This window comes from Cebus imitator, unplaced genomic scaffold (genome assembly GCF_001604975.1).
Source record: "Cebus imitator isolate Cc_AM_T3 unplaced genomic scaffold, Cebus_imitator-1.0 Scaffold415, whole genome shotgun sequence".
NCBI classification, from domain to species: Eukaryota; Metazoa; Chordata; class Mammalia; order Primates; family Cebidae; genus Cebus; species Cebus imitator.
This window is the reverse complement of record NW_016107730.1, coordinates 527428-546101: the sequence shown is the minus strand read 5'-3', so window position 1 is coordinate 546101 and position 18674 is coordinate 527428. Positions and strand designations below refer to the sequence as shown.

General features: G+C 58.3%; 3 protein-coding genes and 1 long non-coding RNA gene across 8 annotated transcripts in view; 2 read left to right on the top strand and 2 right to left on the bottom strand.

Annotated features, from left to right (window-relative positions):
• The window catches only part of TUBG2 (tubulin gamma 2), an 8449-nt gene extending 4287 nt beyond the window's left edge, over positions 1-4162 (top strand). For both annotated transcript variants that reach the window (XM_017509396.2, XM_017509395.1), the window contains 7 exons: positions 355-434; positions 753-879; positions 2648-2734; positions 2850-2999; positions 3258-3410; positions 3494-3655; positions 3770-4162. In XM_017509396.2, coding sequence (XP_017364885.1) covers positions 355-434; positions 753-879; positions 2648-2734; positions 2850-2999; positions 3258-3410; positions 3494-3655; positions 3770-3967 — 957 coding nt within the window. In that variant the 3' untranslated portion in view covers positions 3968-4162. The remainder of the gene's footprint in view (positions 1-354; positions 435-752; positions 880-2647; positions 2735-2849; positions 3000-3257; positions 3411-3493; positions 3656-3769) is intronic.
• A 900-nt stretch (positions 4163-5062) lies between these two features.
• PLEKHH3 (pleckstrin homology, MyTH4 and FERM domain containing H3) lies at positions 5063-13583 on the bottom strand. 4 transcript variants are annotated; one of them, XR_001819322.2, is made up of 13 exons: positions 12939-13582; positions 10903-10958; positions 10484-10563; positions 10193-10384; positions 9942-10099; positions 9715-9835; positions 8648-8954; positions 7877-8084; positions 7513-7649; positions 7093-7225; positions 6462-6895; positions 5952-6143; positions 5063-5450 (listed from the first exon to the last, which is right to left on the bottom strand). XR_001819322.2 is itself a non-coding variant. In XM_017509392.1 (13 exons), exons 1-13 carry the CDS (start codon positions 13098-13100, stop codon positions 5274-5276), a joined length of 2382 nt encoding a protein of 793 aa, XP_017364881.1. In that variant the 5' UTR covers positions 13101-13583; the 3' UTR covers positions 5063-5273. The 4 variants fall into 4 exon arrangements, 3 of the variants coding, with proteins under 3 accessions (XP_017364881.1, XP_017364882.1, XP_037587616.1); XM_017509392.1 differs by having other exon boundaries at positions 6437-6895; positions 12939-13583; XM_017509393.2 differs by having other exon boundaries at positions 6437-6895; positions 7522-7649.
• Positions 6351-8249, top strand: LOC119468349. Its single transcript, XR_005197009.1, has 2 exons — positions 6351-6502; positions 7070-8249. It is a non-coding gene; the product is annotated as an uncharacterized LOC119468349 (long non-coding RNA).
• A 2402-nt stretch (positions 13584-15985) lies between the features above and the next one.
• CCR10 (C-C motif chemokine receptor 10) lies at positions 15986-17946 on the bottom strand. Its single transcript, XM_037731679.1, has 2 exons — positions 17914-17946; positions 15986-17200 (listed from the first exon to the last, which is right to left on the bottom strand). Exons 1-2 carry the CDS (start codon positions 17944-17946, stop codon positions 16136-16138), a joined length of 1098 nt encoding a protein of 365 aa, XP_037587607.1. The 3' UTR covers positions 15986-16135.
• Between the last annotated feature and the right edge of the window lie 728 nt (positions 17947-18674).

Sequence of the window (18674 nt, the reverse complement as noted above, 5' to 3'; positions counted from 1 at the left end):
GGATGGTCTCGATCTCTTGACCTCGTGATCCACCCGCCTCGGCCTCCCAAAGTGCTGGGATTACAGGCTTGAGCCACCGCGCCCGGCCCCAGATGCTTCTTGATTTAAGATGGGATTATATCCTGATAAACCCATCATAAAGCCAAAACATCTTAAATTGAACCATCCTAAGTCAGGGACAGGCTGTAGGTAGTCTAGAATTGAAGTGAATTAGTGGATACCCAGCTGGCATCTGCTGTAGAATTGACTGCTTACTTGATGTGTGTGGTAAAACCCCCACCCATCTGGTATCAGAAGCGTGTTGTGAGAGTGTGGCAGGAGAAACTGAGTCTGTTTATTCCTGTATACACACAGGGCTTCGTGCTGTGTCACTCCATCGCTGGGGGTACGGGTTCTGGCCTGGGCTCCTACCTCCTGGAGCGACTGAATGACAGGCAAGCCTGTGTTTGGGGAGAGGGCATTAACCCTGGTTCCCTGGGTAATATTGCTTTTTTTCTCTTGAGTTAGAAAGTCTGCCATTACCCTTTTGAGTCATAGGGACAGACTCACCCAAGGACCATGCTGGAAGCTATATTGGGGTGGGGGGATTTACCTAGGGAGGGGAGGGGATCTACAGAGTTTGATGCTTTCAGGCTTCTCCTTTTTGGCTCTGAAGACACAGTCTGCCCTCACCCTTTTTGTACAAAATGGTACAGATGGGCAGTGATGGGGTTCCTTGTAGTTCACTATGCTACCACCCTCTTTTCTCTCAGGTACCCCAAAAAGCTGGTGCAGACTTATTCAGTGTTTCCCTACCAGGATGAGATGAGCGATGTGGTGGTCCAGCCCTACAATTCACTCCTCACACTCAAGAGGCTGACACAGAATGCAGACTGTGTGGTGAGCAAATTAAGAGTTGAGGGGGTGGGTGCGGTGGCTGATGCCTGTTAAGTCTAGCACTTTGGGAAGCTGAGGTGGGTGGATCTCTTGAGCTCAGGAGTTCGATACTAGCCTGGGCAACTTGTGAAACCCTATCTCCACAGAAAATACAAATATTAGGGCTGGGTGTGGTGGCTCATGCCTGTAATCCCAGCACTTTGGGAGGTCAAGGTGGGCGGATCACCTGAAGTTGGGAGCTTGAGACCAGCCTGACCAACATGGAGAAATCCCATCTCAACTAAAAATACATAATAAGCCAGACATGGTGGTGCATGGCGGTAATCCCAGCTACTCGGGAGGCTGAAGCAGGAGAAGTGCTTGAACCTGGAAGCTGGAGGTTTTGTGAGCTGAGATTGCGCCATGGCACTCCAGCCTGGGCAACAAGAGCAAAACTCCATCTCAAAACTAAACAAAACAAAAAGCTGGGCATGGTGGTGTGTGCCTATAGTCCTAGCTACTCAGGAGGCTGAGCTGGGGGGATCGCTTGAGTCCAGGAAGTCGAGGCTGCAGTGAGTTGTGATCACACCACTGCACTCCAGTCTGGGCAACAGAACAAGACCTTGTATTAAAAAAAAAAAAAAAAAAAAAGAGCCTGGCGCAGTGGCTCACACCTATAATCCTAGCACTTTGAGAGGCTAAGGTGGACAGATCAACTGAGGTCGAGACCAGCCTGACCAACATGGAGACCAACATGACCAACATGGAGAAACCCCGTCTCTACTAAAAATACAAAATTAGCTAGGTGTGGTGGCACATGCTTGTAAGCCCAGCTACTCGGGAGGCTGAGGCAGAACAATCGCTTGAACCCATGAAGCGTAGGTTGCAGTGAGCCGAGATCAAGCCATTGCACTCCAGCCTGGGCAACAAGAACAAAACTCTGTCTCAAGAAAAAGGAAAAAAAAAAGAGTAGGGACTTTGGTCTGTCTCCCCAGGCCAGTGAGTCTCATTCACCCTGCCCTCCCCCAGCCCTCTCCACACAGAACAGAGGCCCAGCAAAGCCATACCTGTGGGCCAAATTAGGAAATAAGGTCCTGATCTCTAAGTTTCTTAGAATCCTCTTAGGCAGCAAGACTCAACAAAGTGAATATACCTCCCCCTACCACCACGTACCACACCTTTGCCTACTTAATGCCCCCTCATGCTTGAACTCCCAGCTCAAGGATAACTTTCTTAGCAAAACCTTTCCTGACTGCTCAGTCAAGATCAGATTCCTTTGTGTGTATTTCTGGGAGTTAACTATACTTTTCTGTTTTATATTTAGTGCACTTCCCTCCATACTAGAGTGTAGGCCTAATGAAGGGAAAGATGGTGCCTGTTCCTCTCTCTGGCCTCCCCAGAGCCAGGCACAATGAGTGTATGGCACATGTGGGTTCTCACGTGTTTGTTTACTGCCCTGCATGGTCCGAGAGTATCTCATGATGCCCCAGAGACAGCACTTTTGTTTCTTTTTATTTTTTATTTATATTTTTTAAGGAGATGGCATCTTGCTGTGTTGCTTAGGTTGGTGTCCAACTCCTGGCCTACAGTGATCCTCCCACCTTGGCCTCCCAAAGGGCTGAGATTATAGGCGTGAGCCACCATGCCCAGCAGTTTTTGTTTTAAACTAACAAACCTCTTCCTGGCTTTGGAGTTCAGCAGGGGTTAAGCCAATACCTTATTTCTATGCCCATTTTCTCCTGAAGAGGCTGTGACCCTCTGCTGAGGCTGTGACCCTCTGCTGTGCCCGCAGGTGGTGCTGGACAACACAGCCCTGAACCGGATTGCCACAGACCGCCTGCACATCCAGAACCCGTCCTTCTCCCAGATCAACCAGCTGGTGGGCCCCCACTGCTGGACTCCTTTGGACAGGAAGTCCTTCTTGCTGGAGGGTCATCTGGGGAAGGGAGGTCCCACTCAGGCCGAGGCCCATGACATGGCACCCCTGTCCCCAGGTGTCCACCATCATGTCGGCCAGCACCACCACCCTGCGCTACCCCGGCTACATGAACAATGACCTCATCGGCCTCATCGCCTCACTCATCCCCACTCCGCGGCTCCACTTCCTCATGACCGGCTATACCCCACTCACTACGGACCAGTCAGTAAGAGCAGCCTCAGTGTCCCAGGCCAGGCCAGCCCTGGGCCCAGCAGGCCCTGCCCTAGCCTTTCTCTCCTCCCCTCTGCCCCAGGAGCTTCCCTTTGCATGCCCCGAGGCACTGCGCTCAGGGACTAGCACAGAGCAGGCCACTTTCTTGTAACTTGCTCTTCACCCTCCCTCTGCCTTTGGCTTCTGCCAAAGAGAAGCCAAAGGCGGACTGTGTCCTGAGCCCTGGCCAGGTCCTTGCTTCACTGTCCATCAGGTGGCTAGCGTGAGGAAGACCACAGTCCTGGATGTCATGAGGCGGCTCCTGCAGCCCAAGAATGTGATGGTGTCCACAGGCCGAGACCGCCAGACCAACCACTGCTACATCGCCATCCTCAACATCATCCAGGGAGAGGTGGACCCCACCCAGGTAGGGGAGGCCCCTTCATCCCGCACCCTGGACCCACAGGGATAGAGGAGACGCCACCTCCACTGCTCCTGTGCCCTCCCCAGGTCCACAAGAGCCTGCAGAGGATCCGGGAACGGAAGTTGGCCAACTTCATCCCATGGGGCCCCGCCAGCATCCAGGTGGCCTTGTCAAGGAAGTCTCCCTACTTGCCCTCGGCCCACCGGGTCAGTGGGCTCATGATGGCCAACCACACCAGCATCTCCTCGGTGAGTCTGGGTTTCTGTTCTTAGGACAGTCTGTTCCACTGGCTACCTTCATCATCTTCCCCAAGTTTGTTCCTAACCCCCGGCTCGCATTTTGGAGATTTTCGTCTCTTTCAGCTCTTTGAAAGTTCCTGCCAGCAGTTTGACAAGCTGCGGAAACGGGATGCCTTCCTCGAGCAGTTCCGTAAAGAGGACATGTTCAAGGACAACTTTGACGAGATGGACAGGTCTAGGGAGGTTGTTCAGGAGCTCATTGATGAGTACCATGCCGCCACACAGCCAGACTACATCTCCTGGGGCACCCAGGAGCAGTGATTTCCCTCCCCACTACTCCTGGACGGGAAGCACAGCCTCAACCATGCCTGCACCCTCTGACCCAACTTCACCTCATGGACAACCCTTCTTGCTCATCTCCAGCCCATGAGCTGGTCCTGCTTCTTCCCTCCATGCCCTGACTCTTGATATGCTTCTTAAGCACTACTAAAGTAATAAAGCTTGGTTGTCAGTATAGCCAGGGCTTGATCTATGAATACGGGGGGTGGTGAAGGGGTCCAGTTTCTAGGCATCTGACATAGGGTGGCTTTCACCTCCTCGAACGTCTTACCCCTTAGTCCAGATTTTAGTGTGTTCACTGTTTCCACTGGCATCCCTCACCTTGAACTGGGCTGTTTTACTAGAGGCAGCCCTTGTCTCAAGATTACAGAGCTTTACTGAGGTCTGCTGTCTCCTCAGTGCCTAAGCTCTTGCCCCAGTGAAGGTCAGTGTTGCCCCAGCCTCTTCCACTCAGGGCAGAGGAAGTGGAGTCTACTGAAGGAGGGCACACTGCATTCTGAGCAGGCCAGGAAAACCGGGACTCTGGAATCCTAGTGCCCAGAGCCATGAGAGTCCCAGGAACTCACTCTAGTTCAACCCAACCTGGTAAGTAGAAGCAGAATTCAAGAGGGGCTGAGCACATCCTGAGTTACTTTTCTGTGCCAGAGAAATTCATGGGTTTGTTATCTGCCCCAAGCTTCTCTCCATTCTAGGCCCAAGGCATTAGGCACACCAATGATGGGCCCAGAGCTGGACACCAGAGTAAGAACTGGGCAGTACCAGATGTGATGACTCACTGCCCTCCAGCCTCAGGGATGCCAGGAGGCCATCCATATGCCACTCAATGGAGAAGGGAGGGTGAGTAACTGCCAGCTTCCAATGAGGCCTGTTTGCCTGCTCCACCCACAAGCCTGTGGTAGCATACTGGCCAGGAGGAGGTTAAGTCTCGAAGGTCAAGGAGGGGGAGGGTGAAGCACTGTGGTGTCCAGACTTTCCCCAGAGCCTGGTAAAAGCCCAGAGTGTGGGTGTCCCAGGAGGCAGGGCTCTGCATTCTGGGGTTCCAACTTGTCCCACTGAATAACACTCCCACAGGAAGGGTTTGTGTAAATAAGAAACTTTTTTTTTTTTTGCTTCTCTTCTACAAATAAATTAAGAAACAAACTAGAAAATTGCCCACACCCATTGTAGCCCTTGGATGTGGGATGTGCCCTGTCCCTGCAGGGCCAAAAGGGTCCACGTTTCCCTCAAATCTCAGAGCAGTCCTGGCCCAGGCTGGAGGCAGGCGAGATGTCGTGACCTCTTGGCAGGCTCAGTCCTGCAGCTGCCCCAAGCAGCCAGACTGTCCCTGGGGCTCGTCCAGGCCCGGGTGCTGGCTGGGAGGGGAGGTGTCTGGCAGGTCTTGGCATGGAGGAGAAGAGCTGCTGCAGGGCCTCTCGGGGGAGGGGTTGGCCAAATAGGCATTCACCAGCTGCATGATCTCTTCTACCTAAGAGAGGGCAGAGGTCAGTGTGCAACAGGAGCTGCCGGGTTCTCTACTTTTTCTCATCCTCTATGCCCCTGCAACCTTTCCTTCCTTATCTCCACTCTCTCCCTCATTTCTATGTGCCAATCATACTTGCTTCTTTCTGCGCCTCTAACAAGCCAAGTTTACTGTCATCTCAGGGCCTTTGCGTTGCAATTCTTTCTTCCTAGAATGCTGTTCCCCAGGTCTTCCTTGGCTAGCTTAAATGGCACCCTCTTTGAGAACCCTTCCCTGACTTCCTGTCACATCACTCTTTCCTTTGTAGCATTTCTCACTGTCTTAATAGCCTGGGATTCCTTGTTTATTGTCTGACTCCCCAACTCTAGTGTAAGCTTCTTGAGCTTGTCTGTGATCGCTGCTGGATCCCAGTGCTTAGAATCTACCTGGCCCAGGCTTGGTGTTCAGTAAATGTTTTCTGACATCCCTTCCTTCTCTCCTCCTCCCACAACCCCTCTTCCCACTCACCTGGGGGCTCTGCAGGAGGAGCTGACTCTCCCCCACCCTCAGTGCCAGGGTGTGGGGGCCCATTAGCTGGCAGGCGGCCACATGGCCATAGCTGACACTGTGGATGGGCTCTGTCTCCCCCGGCCGGGAGAGGGACATGGCCTTGGCTCCCAAGCCCAGGCATAGCTTTTGTGGAGCACCCCCACCAGGCTCCTGCAGACAGGGGCAGAGTCAGGGTGGAAGGAGGAGACCAGCGTTATTTTGAGGAGGGGGAGATGGGTGGCTGTGAGCAGGAGTTTCCTGATCCCCCGTGATTCACAGCACGTTTGTGGAGGGGCTAAGGCTCCAGGGATATGAGGGCCCAAGGGCTGGTGATTCCTGGGGTTTGAGATGGGCAGCTGTTCTGGATGTGGGGAATGAAGTGACCCTCCGTGGGGATCTGTGGCTCTGGGGCAAAGGTGTGGGGCTTGGGCCACCAGAGTCCCCTTCTCCCTTCTCCCCCTCACCGTGCTCAGCTCCAGAACGTCATACCGAGCAGCGCCGAACCCCGGACACTGCGCCGCCAGGGTCAGGTAGGCGGCCATGGCCTCAGCTCGGCCCATGCCCCGTAGCCGCTTCCAGCTGCCCAGCACCGCAGCTGCAGTGCTGGCGCTGCCACCTCCTTCGCGGGCCGTGGTTCCCGCCATGCGGCCGGCCCCGCCGCGGCGGGCCCGCTCTGCCCGCCTCTTGGCCAGGCCCGGGCTCCAGAGCGCCCCGGCCAGCAGGGCGGCAGCGGAGGGGGGTGACCTGGGGGCCGGGCGGGGCGGGTCTTCACGCGGGGCCGTGGGCGGTAGCAGGCGATCCAGGCGGGGCAGGGGTACCCGCGGGGAGAAGTCCCTGTGCAGGCTCTGCAGGCGTAGCGCCGCCAGGGCGCGCAGCGTGTCGTCTGGCGGGGGCGGCCGGCCCCGCAGCAGCAGAGCGTGAGCCTGCAGGGGAGGCACCCTGCATCAGTGCACGAGCGGTGGCGGGACCGTAGCGAATACAACTTGTCAAAATCTGAGGAGGTCTAGATTCCAGTCGAGCCTCCCGCGGGGCTGCCATAGTGATGAAATGAGATGGCCCAGAAAACCGGGGGCTCAGGCTTGGGGGTCTATTTGGAGGCATGAACGCCGGGGAGCCTCACCTGCTCAAAGAGAAAAGGCAGTTCGTGACCGTCTGGGGACAGCCCCTCAGGGTGCAGAGGTCCGTGAAGACGCAGACACAGTCTCCACACGGAATCGGAGGAGTCCTCCAGCCCAGCTTCCTCCGCTGCCAAGCTGCAGAAGAGGAGCGGACACGCTGCTTTGGACAAGCAGGGCCCCCATTGCGCCGCGGCTGGGGGTGGGGGCGGGGCCATATGTTTGGGGCGGGGCCTGGGCGAAGCTGATCGCGGAGGTGATGCTAGAGTCGGACTGCAAACCTGCGGCGGGCAGGTCCATCTGTAAACCAGCGAACGCCACAGCGCAGGGCCAGGGGCAAGCACTGGCTAACGTCCGCTTAGAGACTGACCGAAGCTGAGAAGTGAATGGGCTAATAGAGAGCAGGGCTGGGGCTGGACATTTACTTCTCAAACCTGGTGAGCACGTCGGCCACGAGGGTCCCCCCAGCCAGGGCTCGCTCCTGGGCCCCTCGCTGCTCGTACAGCGCGAATGCATTGCGACTCCGAGCCAAGCCCAGCCGCCCCACCAGCTCTCGAGCCACCTAGAAGAGGAGGGTGAGGGGGAAGTAAGACCACTCAGGGATATTGCCAGGATTATGGGAGGGGCTGATTCAATTGGAAAGGGTCTCTTAGTCCTGTCACCACCACTCCATCCCTTACCAAAATAATCTGACCCTCGGGGCAAACCTAGGGCCCAGGAAGCGGGAGAGGCAGGCGTGAGAAGCTGGCAAGGTAGGTTGGAGGTCATGGGGCCTTTCTCTGGCCTCACCTCGCCCGCTGTGGTGTGGGAGTCGATGGCCACAGCACAGGCACCAGCCCCCGGACAGTGCACGGTGCACAGCAGCTCCTGCCGTCGGCTCAGCGCGGAAATCTCCGCCAACGAAGGCACCAGCTCGCGGCCACGAGTCCGGCCCAGCGCTTTCCGGATGAAGCGCGCATATTCCGCCAGTTCCGAGTCCGGGAGTGCCTGCTCGGTCCTGGGTTAGGAGGAACCCAGGGATCAATGCTCCAAGGACTTTCCTTTTTCCCCTTCCTCTTGCCTTCTTCTATGATAGTTTATCTGGCCGATTTCCTCCCTGCCCCAACTCAGGTTCTTCGAAGGCTCTCCTAACACTGTCCCCAGTGCTTTGCATAGAGCTGAATTACTTTCCAGTCCCCTGCAGCTTTCTCCCAACCGCACTCACCACTTCCAAAGTCTCCATGAACTTCCTTCGGGCTGAAATCGAAATCCAGCCACTTTGCTACACTTTCCTAACCCCTGGCGCTAGCCTGCATCAGCTCGAGGAAAAGCAGCCTTTTCGTAATTCCTCAGCCCAAGGGGGACGTTTTATTGTAATTCATCTGCTCACAAGTGAGACGGGATCCTGTATCTCCCACAAAGGCACTGTATGTATTACCAGCAGCCCTGACCTTGGGCAAGTCCTTTCCCTTTTCAGGGTCTAGGTTCTTTATCTACTAAACCTTTTGCAAAAGACTTCTCATTCTCTCCCAGCCCAGTGGCTCCTCCACTAATCCGTAACCCCCGCCCCGCCCCTCTCACCTCTCCAAGTGCCCCAGGAGGTGTCCCCGTACAGCCACCCCAGGCCGGAAGGTGCAGCTCATGCAGGTGAGGAGTTGCCAGTACCGCAGGGCCGCAGGGTCTCGGGTAGCCGGGAGCCCGGGGGGGCCTGCAGGGCCCGAGGTCTGCTTAGCCAGCTGCAGGAAGAGTTCATCCCGGAGCGCGGGCAAGTCTCGGCAAGTTTGGAGCACACCCTGCATTAAGGGCCCGGGGCGCCGCGCCCCCTCCAGTGCCTGCAGCGCCAGGAACAGCCGCACCGCCTCCTCGCGCAGGGGTGCATAGCCCGGACCTGTGGGAGGGTGAGGGCGGAGGGACGGTTTGGAGAGGGAACACAGAGCTGCACCCTGGGAGGAAGGCAAGAACCAGGGGAAGGTCAGAGGGAATATAAGGGGATGGGGTGGTAGGTGGGGGAGGGTACGAACGACAGGAAGAGTGAAGGGAAAGCAGTAGTCCCTGCCTCCCAGAATCCCCTTTCCAATCCGACTAAGCCTGGATTTGGATTCAGGGAAAGGGATGAGCAAGGGGCTACTGGTTCACACCCCAGATTCTGTAACTAGATACTGAGGCTCATCACCATAGGTCAGAAAACAGGCTGGACTAGGTCAGAAAACCGAGATTCCTCTCCCAGCACCCTTTAATCCTCTAACTTTAGGATCTGGGCCAGTCACTACACCACTTAGGGAGAAGTACAGTTGGATGAGGCCGGCACATTCGACCAAAGTGGTAGCTTTTCTACCGTTCATAAAGGTAATATGACATGGTCTCAAGAGTATAATGGAAAATAGAAGAGCGTGTGTACAAACTCCTGAAGCAACATCAGTAGTCAGAACAAGACTCATAGAGAAGGTGGTCAAAGGGGACCCTTTTGTGGGTGCTGGCTTCCTCCCCTCCCCCTGGCCAGCTTCCAGTTTCACCTTCATTCTTTGAAAAGCAAGGAGCTGGCAGGCCCCTGGAGGATGCTTAGGTCCCTGCCAGTTAAGGCATTCGAATTCTTACCCTCTGATCCACCCCATTCCATCCAGGGAGACTTGGACCATGGGACCACTCACCTGGGGCGCTGACTCCATAGGGCAGGGGCAGGAGCGGGGCATACAAGGCTCCACTGGTGTGTCTCAGAATTGGGTTCCGCAGGTAAATAAGGGCAACGGCCTCTGGGTCCCCACAACTTTCCTAGGGGCCAGGGAGAGGGTCATCTTGATGGGAAAGGAGTTCCCCATGAGCCCAGAAAGCTTTGGGGTCCATCACTCTCCTGGCTCTCCCTGGTGTTCTCTCTTACCTGTATGTCCCTGAGCAGTAGCTGGGTGGGGGTCTCCAGGGGTGCCTTGGAGGCAATCACTTCCCGCAATGCCACCCCCCAGCGCTCGGCCTCTGCCTGGCGTGGGGAGCAGAGGCGGACACTGTGCTTCCGGCCAGACACAGTCACTGACCACAGACCTGGGGAAAAGAGAGGCCAGGCCGGGGAGGGCAATTAGGATCTGCGGGGGCCCCTGCCTCGGAAGGTAGGAGAGTGTCCCCACGAGGTCTCACCTGTCTCCTTACGCCTGCGCTCTGGACCTGTCACCGAGCACAGGCTGGTGAGTACAAGACTCCCGAGGCGCCGCGCCCCCTTCCCGCTGCTGCTGAACTGATCCAGGGAGTCCCGCGTGAGCACGAACCAGGCTCGGCGTGGGGGTAGCCAGGGCCGCGCCCCTCCTCCACGGGGCTCCCGGTACAGCCAACCTGGGGGCAGGAGAGGGAGGGAAGGGACATCGGTAGGAGACATTAACCCTTGGAGGGTTGGGACTGGAGGCCTCCAGAGTGCACTGAGGGGGTCTCTACCTTTCACAACGATGTCTGGGTCGTCCTCCGGCAGCCCTTTCTCCGGGATGAGGCTCCAAGTTTCCTCCCAGCTCTGCAGCCTGGGCCAGAGGGGAGGGAGGGTTGGGCTTCCACTCCGCCTCTAGGGGGCTCCTCAGTAGGGGCTCCCCAGACCGCAGTGGTGTCTGCTCCAAAGCTGGACACCCTCCCCCAGGCTGTGGGAACCATTGGGCCATTCTGACCTTGCACCAGAAATAGCCCCGACCCCCGCCTTTCTCCCCGTGCCCCCAGCCGGACCGCCCCCCGGGACCCCAGCCAAACCACAGCGTCCGGCGTAGGGCCGCTCCCTTATTGCACAACTGGGAGCTAAGACAGCGAGGATGGAGGTCCAGGGAACAGGCTGGGGTCTCGAGACTATGGGACGTAGGGGCATAGCTCACCTGTGGGAGACTGGCCCGCTCCTCACCGGCTGAGTCAGTGTCACTTCCAGGGGACCCTGGGGAGACAGGCGGGATAGCCCTCAGGATCAGAGCCCTTCCTGCGCAAGGTTTGGGCCTTCTGCCCTCAGGACAGGGCTGCTCAGGGGATTGAAGAAAGAGTCACAGAGTGGGGTCGTGACTGGGGTGGAGCATTCTGGAGCCTCTGGGCTTGCCCCTCCGCGGTCTCAACACGACAAGCTCTCCAGAACAGCAGGAGCTAAGGAGCCAAGACTCCCTCCATTACCCTTTGAAGATACAATTAAGGGTAGGGTAGGGTGGAAAGAGCACTGGGCAGAGAGTCAGGAGATCTGGGTTCTAATTCCCGCCCGACCACGAACTCACTGTGGAACCTTGGGCAAGTCTCTTCCCGTCTCGGGGCCTTAGTTTCCCTAACTTTGAAACAGGAGAGGAGAGCTCACTCTGCCAGGCTCCAAGGTACCCTCTCCTCCTCATTTTCCTGTCTCCCACACTGCCTCCCTGTCCAGGGCAGGACAGGTGGTAGGCACAGCGGTGAACGAAGGGCAGAGGAGCCCTTTCAGGATAGGGCTTTCTCCAAAAGCGTCTTGCATTCTCCCAGAGACACTCCTGAGACTCAACAGTGAGCAGAGACCCTGTTCCTTTGCTGAGGCTTAGGAAGGGCCGGCCAGGCTGAGGAATGGCACACCCTCCTGAGGCAAGTGTAGATCAGGGTTTTGTCCTCCCCCTCCTCCTCCTTCTCCCTTCCCCCTGTCCTGGAACGTCAACTGTAGACTGGGGTCTGAGAAAGGCCACAAACCCAACCTGGAGGCCAGCCAGGCAGGAACCGTGCCATCCTCATATTGCGCCCAGACTGCTAGAGCCAGGAGGAGGAGGTGGGGGAGGGGGCCAGGGGACACCTGTCCCCAGGCTCCGGGAAGGGGGGAGTGGAGATGGAGCGTGAGAGAGGCAATGGCCTGATAAAGCCGACCCTGCCCAGGCTGGAAGCTTGGGGACGCCTGGGTCCTGTGCCTTTCCTACATGAACCTCCACCTATTTTCTGGAGGGTCTGAGTGGGGCTGTCAGCCACACCACATGTGGCAGGTACTGACCACCCTCTTAGACTAACTCCCCTAATCCCAGTGCCCTGCTTTCCTCCCTCCCCTCCTCTATATTTATCCACCCTCCGCCTCCGCCAGGTGCTGGCGCCGGCCCCGGCGGGCAGCCGGCCCCACCCGGGCACCAAGCCACTGGGCCTGCTAGGGACCCCTGCGCGAAGGATGGGGGCCTGACTCTGGCCAGAGCACATGGGAGTCTGGCCGCCAGTGTGCAGGGGGGATGGGAGAGGAGACGTCAGGGGATGGAGGTCTCCACACCAATTGTGCCTCCGTTTCCCCATGGGGAGATTCGACAAAACCAGGCAGCAACCAAGTGTCCCTCACCATCCATCCCTCAGGGGGTTCCCAGGAGCCTCACCGGGGAAAGCCGAGAGTTTTGCCTTGAGTGGCAGGGTAATGAGGAGGGGTCCTCAAAGAGCCCCCAACTCCCTCGCCGTGGGGTCCCCGCCACGGATCCCAATCCCGGGATGACTTCTCCCCTTCGCCCAGGTCTCCGCAGCTGGAGCTCTCGCATCTGGCTTCAGAGCTCGAGAACTGGGAGCTGAGGGGGACCCAGGCGTTCCAGCTGCCCAGCCGGCCTCGCCACATTCCTCGGCGCTGGCGGAGGCGGAAGGAGACGGGATGGGACGCGGGCCCAGCGGGAAAGGGAGAGGCAGGGCCAGGTCGGGCCACGCGTGACGCCTCCCCTGCCTCAGGGCCCCCAGCAGGTGGACAGCGCCCAGCCTGCGGCGGGAGGCCCAAAGGCACATCCTGAGTAGAGCTGCTGCTCCAAGAGCTCCCGGGGGCTTGGGCCCCCAGGCAAAAACCTCCCCCAAGTCCCTAGTTCGCCAGGCGCGCAGCGTGTGGCTGGAGGCTGGAGCGGATCAGAGTGACGGCCGGTTACAGCGAGCGTGATTGAAACGCGGCTCCGAACCCGGGACTTACCCTCCCGCCGCCCGCCGGACTCGGGGTCCGTAGCTCAAAGGTTTCCTCGTCCTCGTCCTCGTCCCCGTCCCCGCTAAGCTCGCCGTCCCCGTAGTCCCGGTGTAGAAGAGTGAAGCCTCGACGGCAGCAGAGAAGCCACCACAGTCCCCCGGGAAGAGGCATCCGGACGAGGAGCCGGGGGATGGGGGCGCGGGCAGCCGCGGCCGAGCAGCAGGGGGTCGGAGGAACTGGCGGGGCTCCGACCCGAGCAAGGGAAAGATGAGGTGGGAGGAGCAGGAGGGAGAAAGGGACAGGGAGGAGGCAGTGTCCTGGGCTGGGGTGCAAGGGGACGCTAGCCAGACGCTGAGGGGGGTTCGGTGTCTGGGCCCCCGGAGGGGGGAGGGGGAAAAGCGTCCAGGGCCCGGGGAGAGGAGGGAGCAATGTCCGGAGCTGGGAAGTAGTGTCCGTTGGAGCGTCCAGCCCTGTGGGGGGCAGTGTCCGGTGCAGCGTCCGAGGTGGGCAGTTGTCCAAGCTCCAGGGAGGGTCGTGTCCGGTAGGGCGTCCGGTGGCCGGGGCCCGGGCCGCGCGCGCTGCGCTCCCTGCAGCCCCGGGACTGGCGTGCTGGGGGCGCGAGCACAGAGCTGGGACCCCGCCCCCCCGGCCCCCTCCCTCCCGGGAACCCCCCCTTCTGTCTTCTTTCTCTCCTCCCTTCTTTACTAGGCAGGGTCCTGGTTTCGTCACAGCCTCCTATGTCCAATCCCTGTGCCTGGCGCCGGGCGCGGCTACCAATCAGAAGGCTGAAACCGCGGCGGGTTGCATCATGTGCCCCTGGCTCCGTGACAGCGGGGAGGGGCGGGGAAATAGGGAGGGAGGGGACGAGGCGATGTTAGCCACGCCCCAGTCTCTGAGGTCGGACACGGGGTGCTAGTGACATCACGGAAGCCCGCCTTCAGGCTCTTGTTTTAACTCTTGGCTCACCAACCAACAAATTAAAAACCCTGTTAAAGAGCTTTGGCACCGGGCAGAGGAAAACCCAACTGCCGCTCTCTGAACACCTCTCTCGTCTCAGGATCCCTGAGAAAGGGAAAAGCCTTGGCTACTGAAAGGATGTCCAGACCTTCGAGCACACAGCTCTAGACGTGGCCCGACAGGTCTGGAGTGAAGGAGTCCAGTTTCTCTGTGTGATTCAGCTCTCCCTCACCACCCCCCCTTTTTTTTATTCTTCTCGCCCAGGTTGGGGTGCGGTGGAGCCATCATGACTCACTACAGCCTCGAACTTCTTGGCTCAAGGGATCCTCCCACCTCAGCCTCTCCGGGAGCTAGGGACTACAGGCACACACCACCATGGCTGGCTAATTTTTTAAATTTATTTTTTTGTAGAAATAGTGTCTCACTAAGTTGCCCAGGCTGGTCTCGAACTCCTGGGCTCAAGCTATCCTCCCACCTTGGATTCCCAAAGTGCTGGGATTACAGGTGTGTGCCACCGCACGCCGCCTCACCTCCTTTTTGAGGTGAAGGAGTTGAGGCAGGGACTCTGGGAAGGCGCAGACCTAAGCCGGAAATAAAAGCACCGAACTCAGCTCGGTAGAGTGGCTTGGGATTCTAAGAATTCTGTGGTCTCGGAATAGAGTGGAGGCCTCTTAGGGCGAATATCCTGGGGTTCTGTGTAGGAAGGGGTTAACCCCGGCGCCAGACGGCCGGGGCGGGGCCGCGGCCTCCGCGGGCGCGCGCGCGCGCGCGCGTTGCTGACTCAGCGGCGATTCCCGAGGTCTCTGTTGCAGGGTTCTAGGTCAGTCCCCAGTGGTTGACGTGCGGCACCCATTGAGGATCGGCGCCGTCTCCTGGCCTTCCCTGGATCCTGGACCCTAGAGGCCGTGGCTTCTCGCTGCTGCCGCCCGGGGCTGTGAGAAAGACGGCTAGCCAGTGCTGGGCTGGGCTGGACTGGGCGGGGCTGGGCTGGGTGGGGCGGGGCAGGGCAGGGCGCGGAGGGCGGGGAGGGCGGGGCCATCAGGCCAGCGCCTCCCTTGAGACCGCCTCGCCACGCCCCGCCCATCTTGCCCCTAGACTCCAGGCTGGAGCGGTTGGGACAGCTTTGCTGACCAATATTAAAACGCGAGAATTGTCGCACGTGAACACCATCCTGCCCATTGTGATTGTGTAAAACAAAGGCCAGGAATCAATGCGAGCGTGTCTGGAGGCCATCTCGGCCGTGCCCTCTCTCCAGATGAGAGTGGCCTGTACGGAGAGATTTCCTAGGAATGGAGATACCACAACCATCTTCCCGGTCTGGATCCCAAGTCCTTGCCTGCAGAGAAGTTTTTTTTCCCATATCCAACCTCTCTCTTTCCGGCCAGCTCAGTGCATTTCCTCTGACCCAGTCCCCAGAGAAGATGGAGAACAGCAAGCATCCCTTACCCCCACCACACCCATGACAACTACTCTGGAAATTTGCAGCTTGCAATCCCCCCTCCACACACACAGGTTTTTCTCCAAGGTGAAAACTTCAACTCAACTTCTAAAATTCATTTTTTCTTTCCATCACAGACAGTAGGAAGGGATTGTAAAGTGATAATGTAATCCAAACCCCAACCCAAACGGGAATCTCCTGTCCCTACCCTCACCCCCACACCACGCAAAGGCACAGGGCGTCCCCGACAGGTTGAACATTCCAGCAGCGGGAACTCTGTATTTGCTAAGGCAGCCATTACTGAAGAGCGCTCTGGTTGTTAGAAAGCTCTTCCTTACAGTATCGCAAGAGGAACCCCCGCCCCTCCTTGCCTGGCAGCTTTCCCACCTCACCTCTGTTGACTGAGGCCGGGTGACGGTGGAGGGGGTGTCAGTGGCTAGAGCTTTATCAGACTCAGCAGCCCCCTACTCCCACCCAGGCCCTCAGCGCCTTCCACTCGGAGAGCCAAGCCCGCGGGGTGGGGGTAGGGGATAGGGCAGGGGGTGGTGGTGGGTGGAGGTGGGGGATAGAGCGGGGGCTGGGGGTTGGGGCGGGGTGTTAACCCACCGGCTCTGCCCTGCGACAAATCACTTCCAAGTCGGTGACTCAAAAATAGTAACAGTTTTGGGTTGCGTCTCATTTCCATATTATCAATTTAATGTGACAAGGCACAGAGGTAGTCCCTTTAGGTCCCCGTCTCTTTCTCAGCGTTCCCTCACCTACTCCCCTTTCCCACGACCCTCAGCCTGCCCCCTCCTCTGGATTCGCAGCCCTAGTTGTCCCAGGAGAGACTGTGGGTCTCTGTGGGAGCTGAGCAGGAAGAAAGGCGGGGCCTGCGGGGGCAGCCGCGGCGGGGATGAGGCCCTGAGCTGCAGCCCCCACCCCGTAGCAGCCTCCGCAGGTCCTGGCGGAAGCGCAGACCCAGGAAGGCGTAGAGCACGGGATTGAGGCCGCAGCGGGCGAGGGCCAAGCCGCTGGTCACCAGCAGTGCCAGATCCTTGCGCTTGCTGGCAGGGCAGCTCTGCTCGCGCGCAGCCAGTAGATCGGCCGTATCCAGCAGCAGGGCGAGGCTGTAGGGCAGCTGCAGCACCACGAAGGCCGCCACCAGGGCCACCACGACGCGCAGCGCACGCCGGCGCTCTGGCCCCCTGGCGGCCAGCAGCGTGCGGCCCAGGAGCGTGTAGCAGGCCACCATGACGCCCAGCGGCAGCGCGAAGCCCAAGACCACCTGCGCCACGGCGCTCGCCCCCTTCACCGTCTGTGTGAGGCCCTCGGGGAAGACGAGGCGACAGCGTCGTTGGCCTTCCCTCTGCCCGTCCCGGCTGAAGAGGAGCGCAGGCAGCGCCAGGAGCAGCGACAGCAGCCACACGGTGACTGAGACCAAGTGTTTGCGGCCGGGAGTGGAGGGCCGCGGCCCGCCTGGGAGCGCTCGAGCGATGGCCACGTAGCGGTCGGCGCTGATACAGGCCAGGAAAAGGAAGCCAGCGTGGAAGGAAGCCGAGTAGAGGCCAGAGATGGTGCGGCAGGTGGCACTTCCCAGACTCCAGCCCTGAAGAGCCCCTGCTGCCGCGAAGGGCAGGGTAAGGGCCAGCAGGAGGTCTGCCAGGGCCAGCTGGAACAGGTGGGCGGAGGTGGGCGAGCGCGCTGCGCGTCGGGCTGCCAGATGGGTGGCCAGGACCAGGCCATTGCCGGCCAGACCCAGCGCAGCCACAGTCAGGGAGACACTGGGTTGGAAGACCCGGCTGAAGGCCTGGACATCGGCCTTATAGCAAAGCTCCGGCAGCGGCTCAGCCGAGTATGCCTCCTCTTCATCCCCAGAGTAGAGGTCCCAGGAAACCTGAGAGGATCAAAAGAGAGGCAGGGTCTTATGACACATATCTCACCCCATGGCTTCCCCTCCCACACATGCCTTCAGAGCTCCTGGGTGGCCAGATGTAACAGTATGCGGGGAGAAGACATAAACTCTTTTGCAGGCTCTTCCTAGCACCCCTTCTGCAGGCCTTGGTTTCCCTTGCACCCCTCCTACCTCTGCTTCCAGCTTTCTGGGTGACCTTGAGCAGCCACTTCCTCTTTCTGGACCTCAGTTACCTAACATGTAATGTTGAGATTGTTATAAATCCTGACCAGCCCACCTCTCAAGGTTGCTGTGAAGATGGCAATACGGAAGATAATAGATGAGAAAAACCTGTGTTCTCCAAAGACCGTAATACAAAGTTTGTGTTATTATTATTTTTGGAGACAGAGTCTTGCTCTGTTGCCCAGGTTGGAGTGCAGTGGTGTGACTTCGGCTCACTGTAACCTTTGCCTCCCGGTTTCAAACAATTCTCCTGCCTCAGCCTCCTGAGTAGCTGGGACTACAGGTGTGCACCACCACACCTGCCTAATTTTTGTATTTTTAGTAGAGATGGGGTTTCACCATGTTGGTCAGGATGGTCTCAAACTCCTGACCTCAGGTGATCCTCCCGCTTCCGGAGTGCTGCGATTACAGGTGTGAGACCCCACGCCCAGCCCAAACTTTGTATTATTAGTAAATCCTAGAACTTCGGGTACCTTTGCAGCGCCCTCTCCTGGAAGGATGGCCATATGCAGGCTTTGCCTCAGACCTGAGCCCTGGACTCCAACCTCCGCCTGGAGTGGGTTGGTTTTTGTTTGTCTTCTTTCTATTCCCTACCCACCTTCCCTCTACCACCAATACCAGCACACCGAACCACTCATGCCAAGGGGGTATCCAGGGTTGGGGCTCAGGTTTTCAGGGCCCAGGTGGGACCCGGGACCTCTAGCTTCAATCCATCTTTCCCTTCAGCCCCAGTCCCTGTCCTACGACCCCTAGCCTCACACCACCAGCCACATCTATCTGGAGGACCCCTAGTTTGAGATAACGCCAAGAATTCTGAATAGGCCATAGGATGGCAAAGGCCTATTGCCAGGTGGGAGTCCCATCCCTTCCCTGTTTCCTCCCTCTCTGTAACCCTTTTCCCCCTCCCTGCCCCCACTCCCACCTGCTCTGTGGCCTCCGTCCCCATCTCTGGCTACACGGGTTTCTGAGGTATAGCCACAGGGGGTAGAAGTTAAACTTCTAGCAGGACAGGAAGGAAGGGGCGGGGAGAGGGGCCAAGAGGGAGGTGGAGATTAGGGTCTGTCGGCTCACTTTCCCATTCCACCTCCTCCAAAAGACTTTACTCTCTTGTGCAAGATCTGGAAATTATGGGAAAAAGAGAGAGAGAGAGAAAGAAAGAAAGAAAGAAAAAAGAATGTACTCTATTTTGCCAGTGGAGAAAAAATGGGTTTAGGAATATAATGATTTGCTTCGT

What these genes read in the sequence shown, in the direction of transcription:
- PLEKHH3 (XM_017509392.1), bottom strand. Translation starts at nt 13,100, where the DNA reads ATGCCTCTTCCCGGGGGACTGTGGTGGCTTCTCTGCTGCCGTCGAGGC. An exon ending in AGCGGGCCAGTCTCCCACAG is followed by an intron (nt 10,564 to 10,902) that starts GTGAGCTATGCC and finishes CCTCTGGCCCAG; the next exon opens with GCTGCAGAGCTGGGAGGAAA. An exon ending in TGCCTTTTCTCTTTGAGCAG is followed by an intron (nt 6,896 to 7,092) that starts GTGAGGCTCCCC and finishes CCTCCCCTGCAG; the next exon opens with GCTCACGCTCTGCTGCTGCG.
- CCR10 (XM_037731679.1), bottom strand. Translation starts at nt 17,946, where the DNA reads ATGGCCATCCTTCCAGGAGAGGGCGCTGCAAAG. An exon ending in CAGGAGAGGGCGCTGCAAAG is followed by an intron (nt 17,201 to 17,913) that starts GTACCCGAAGTT and finishes TGATCCTCTCAG; the next exon opens with GTTTCCTGGGACCTCTACTC.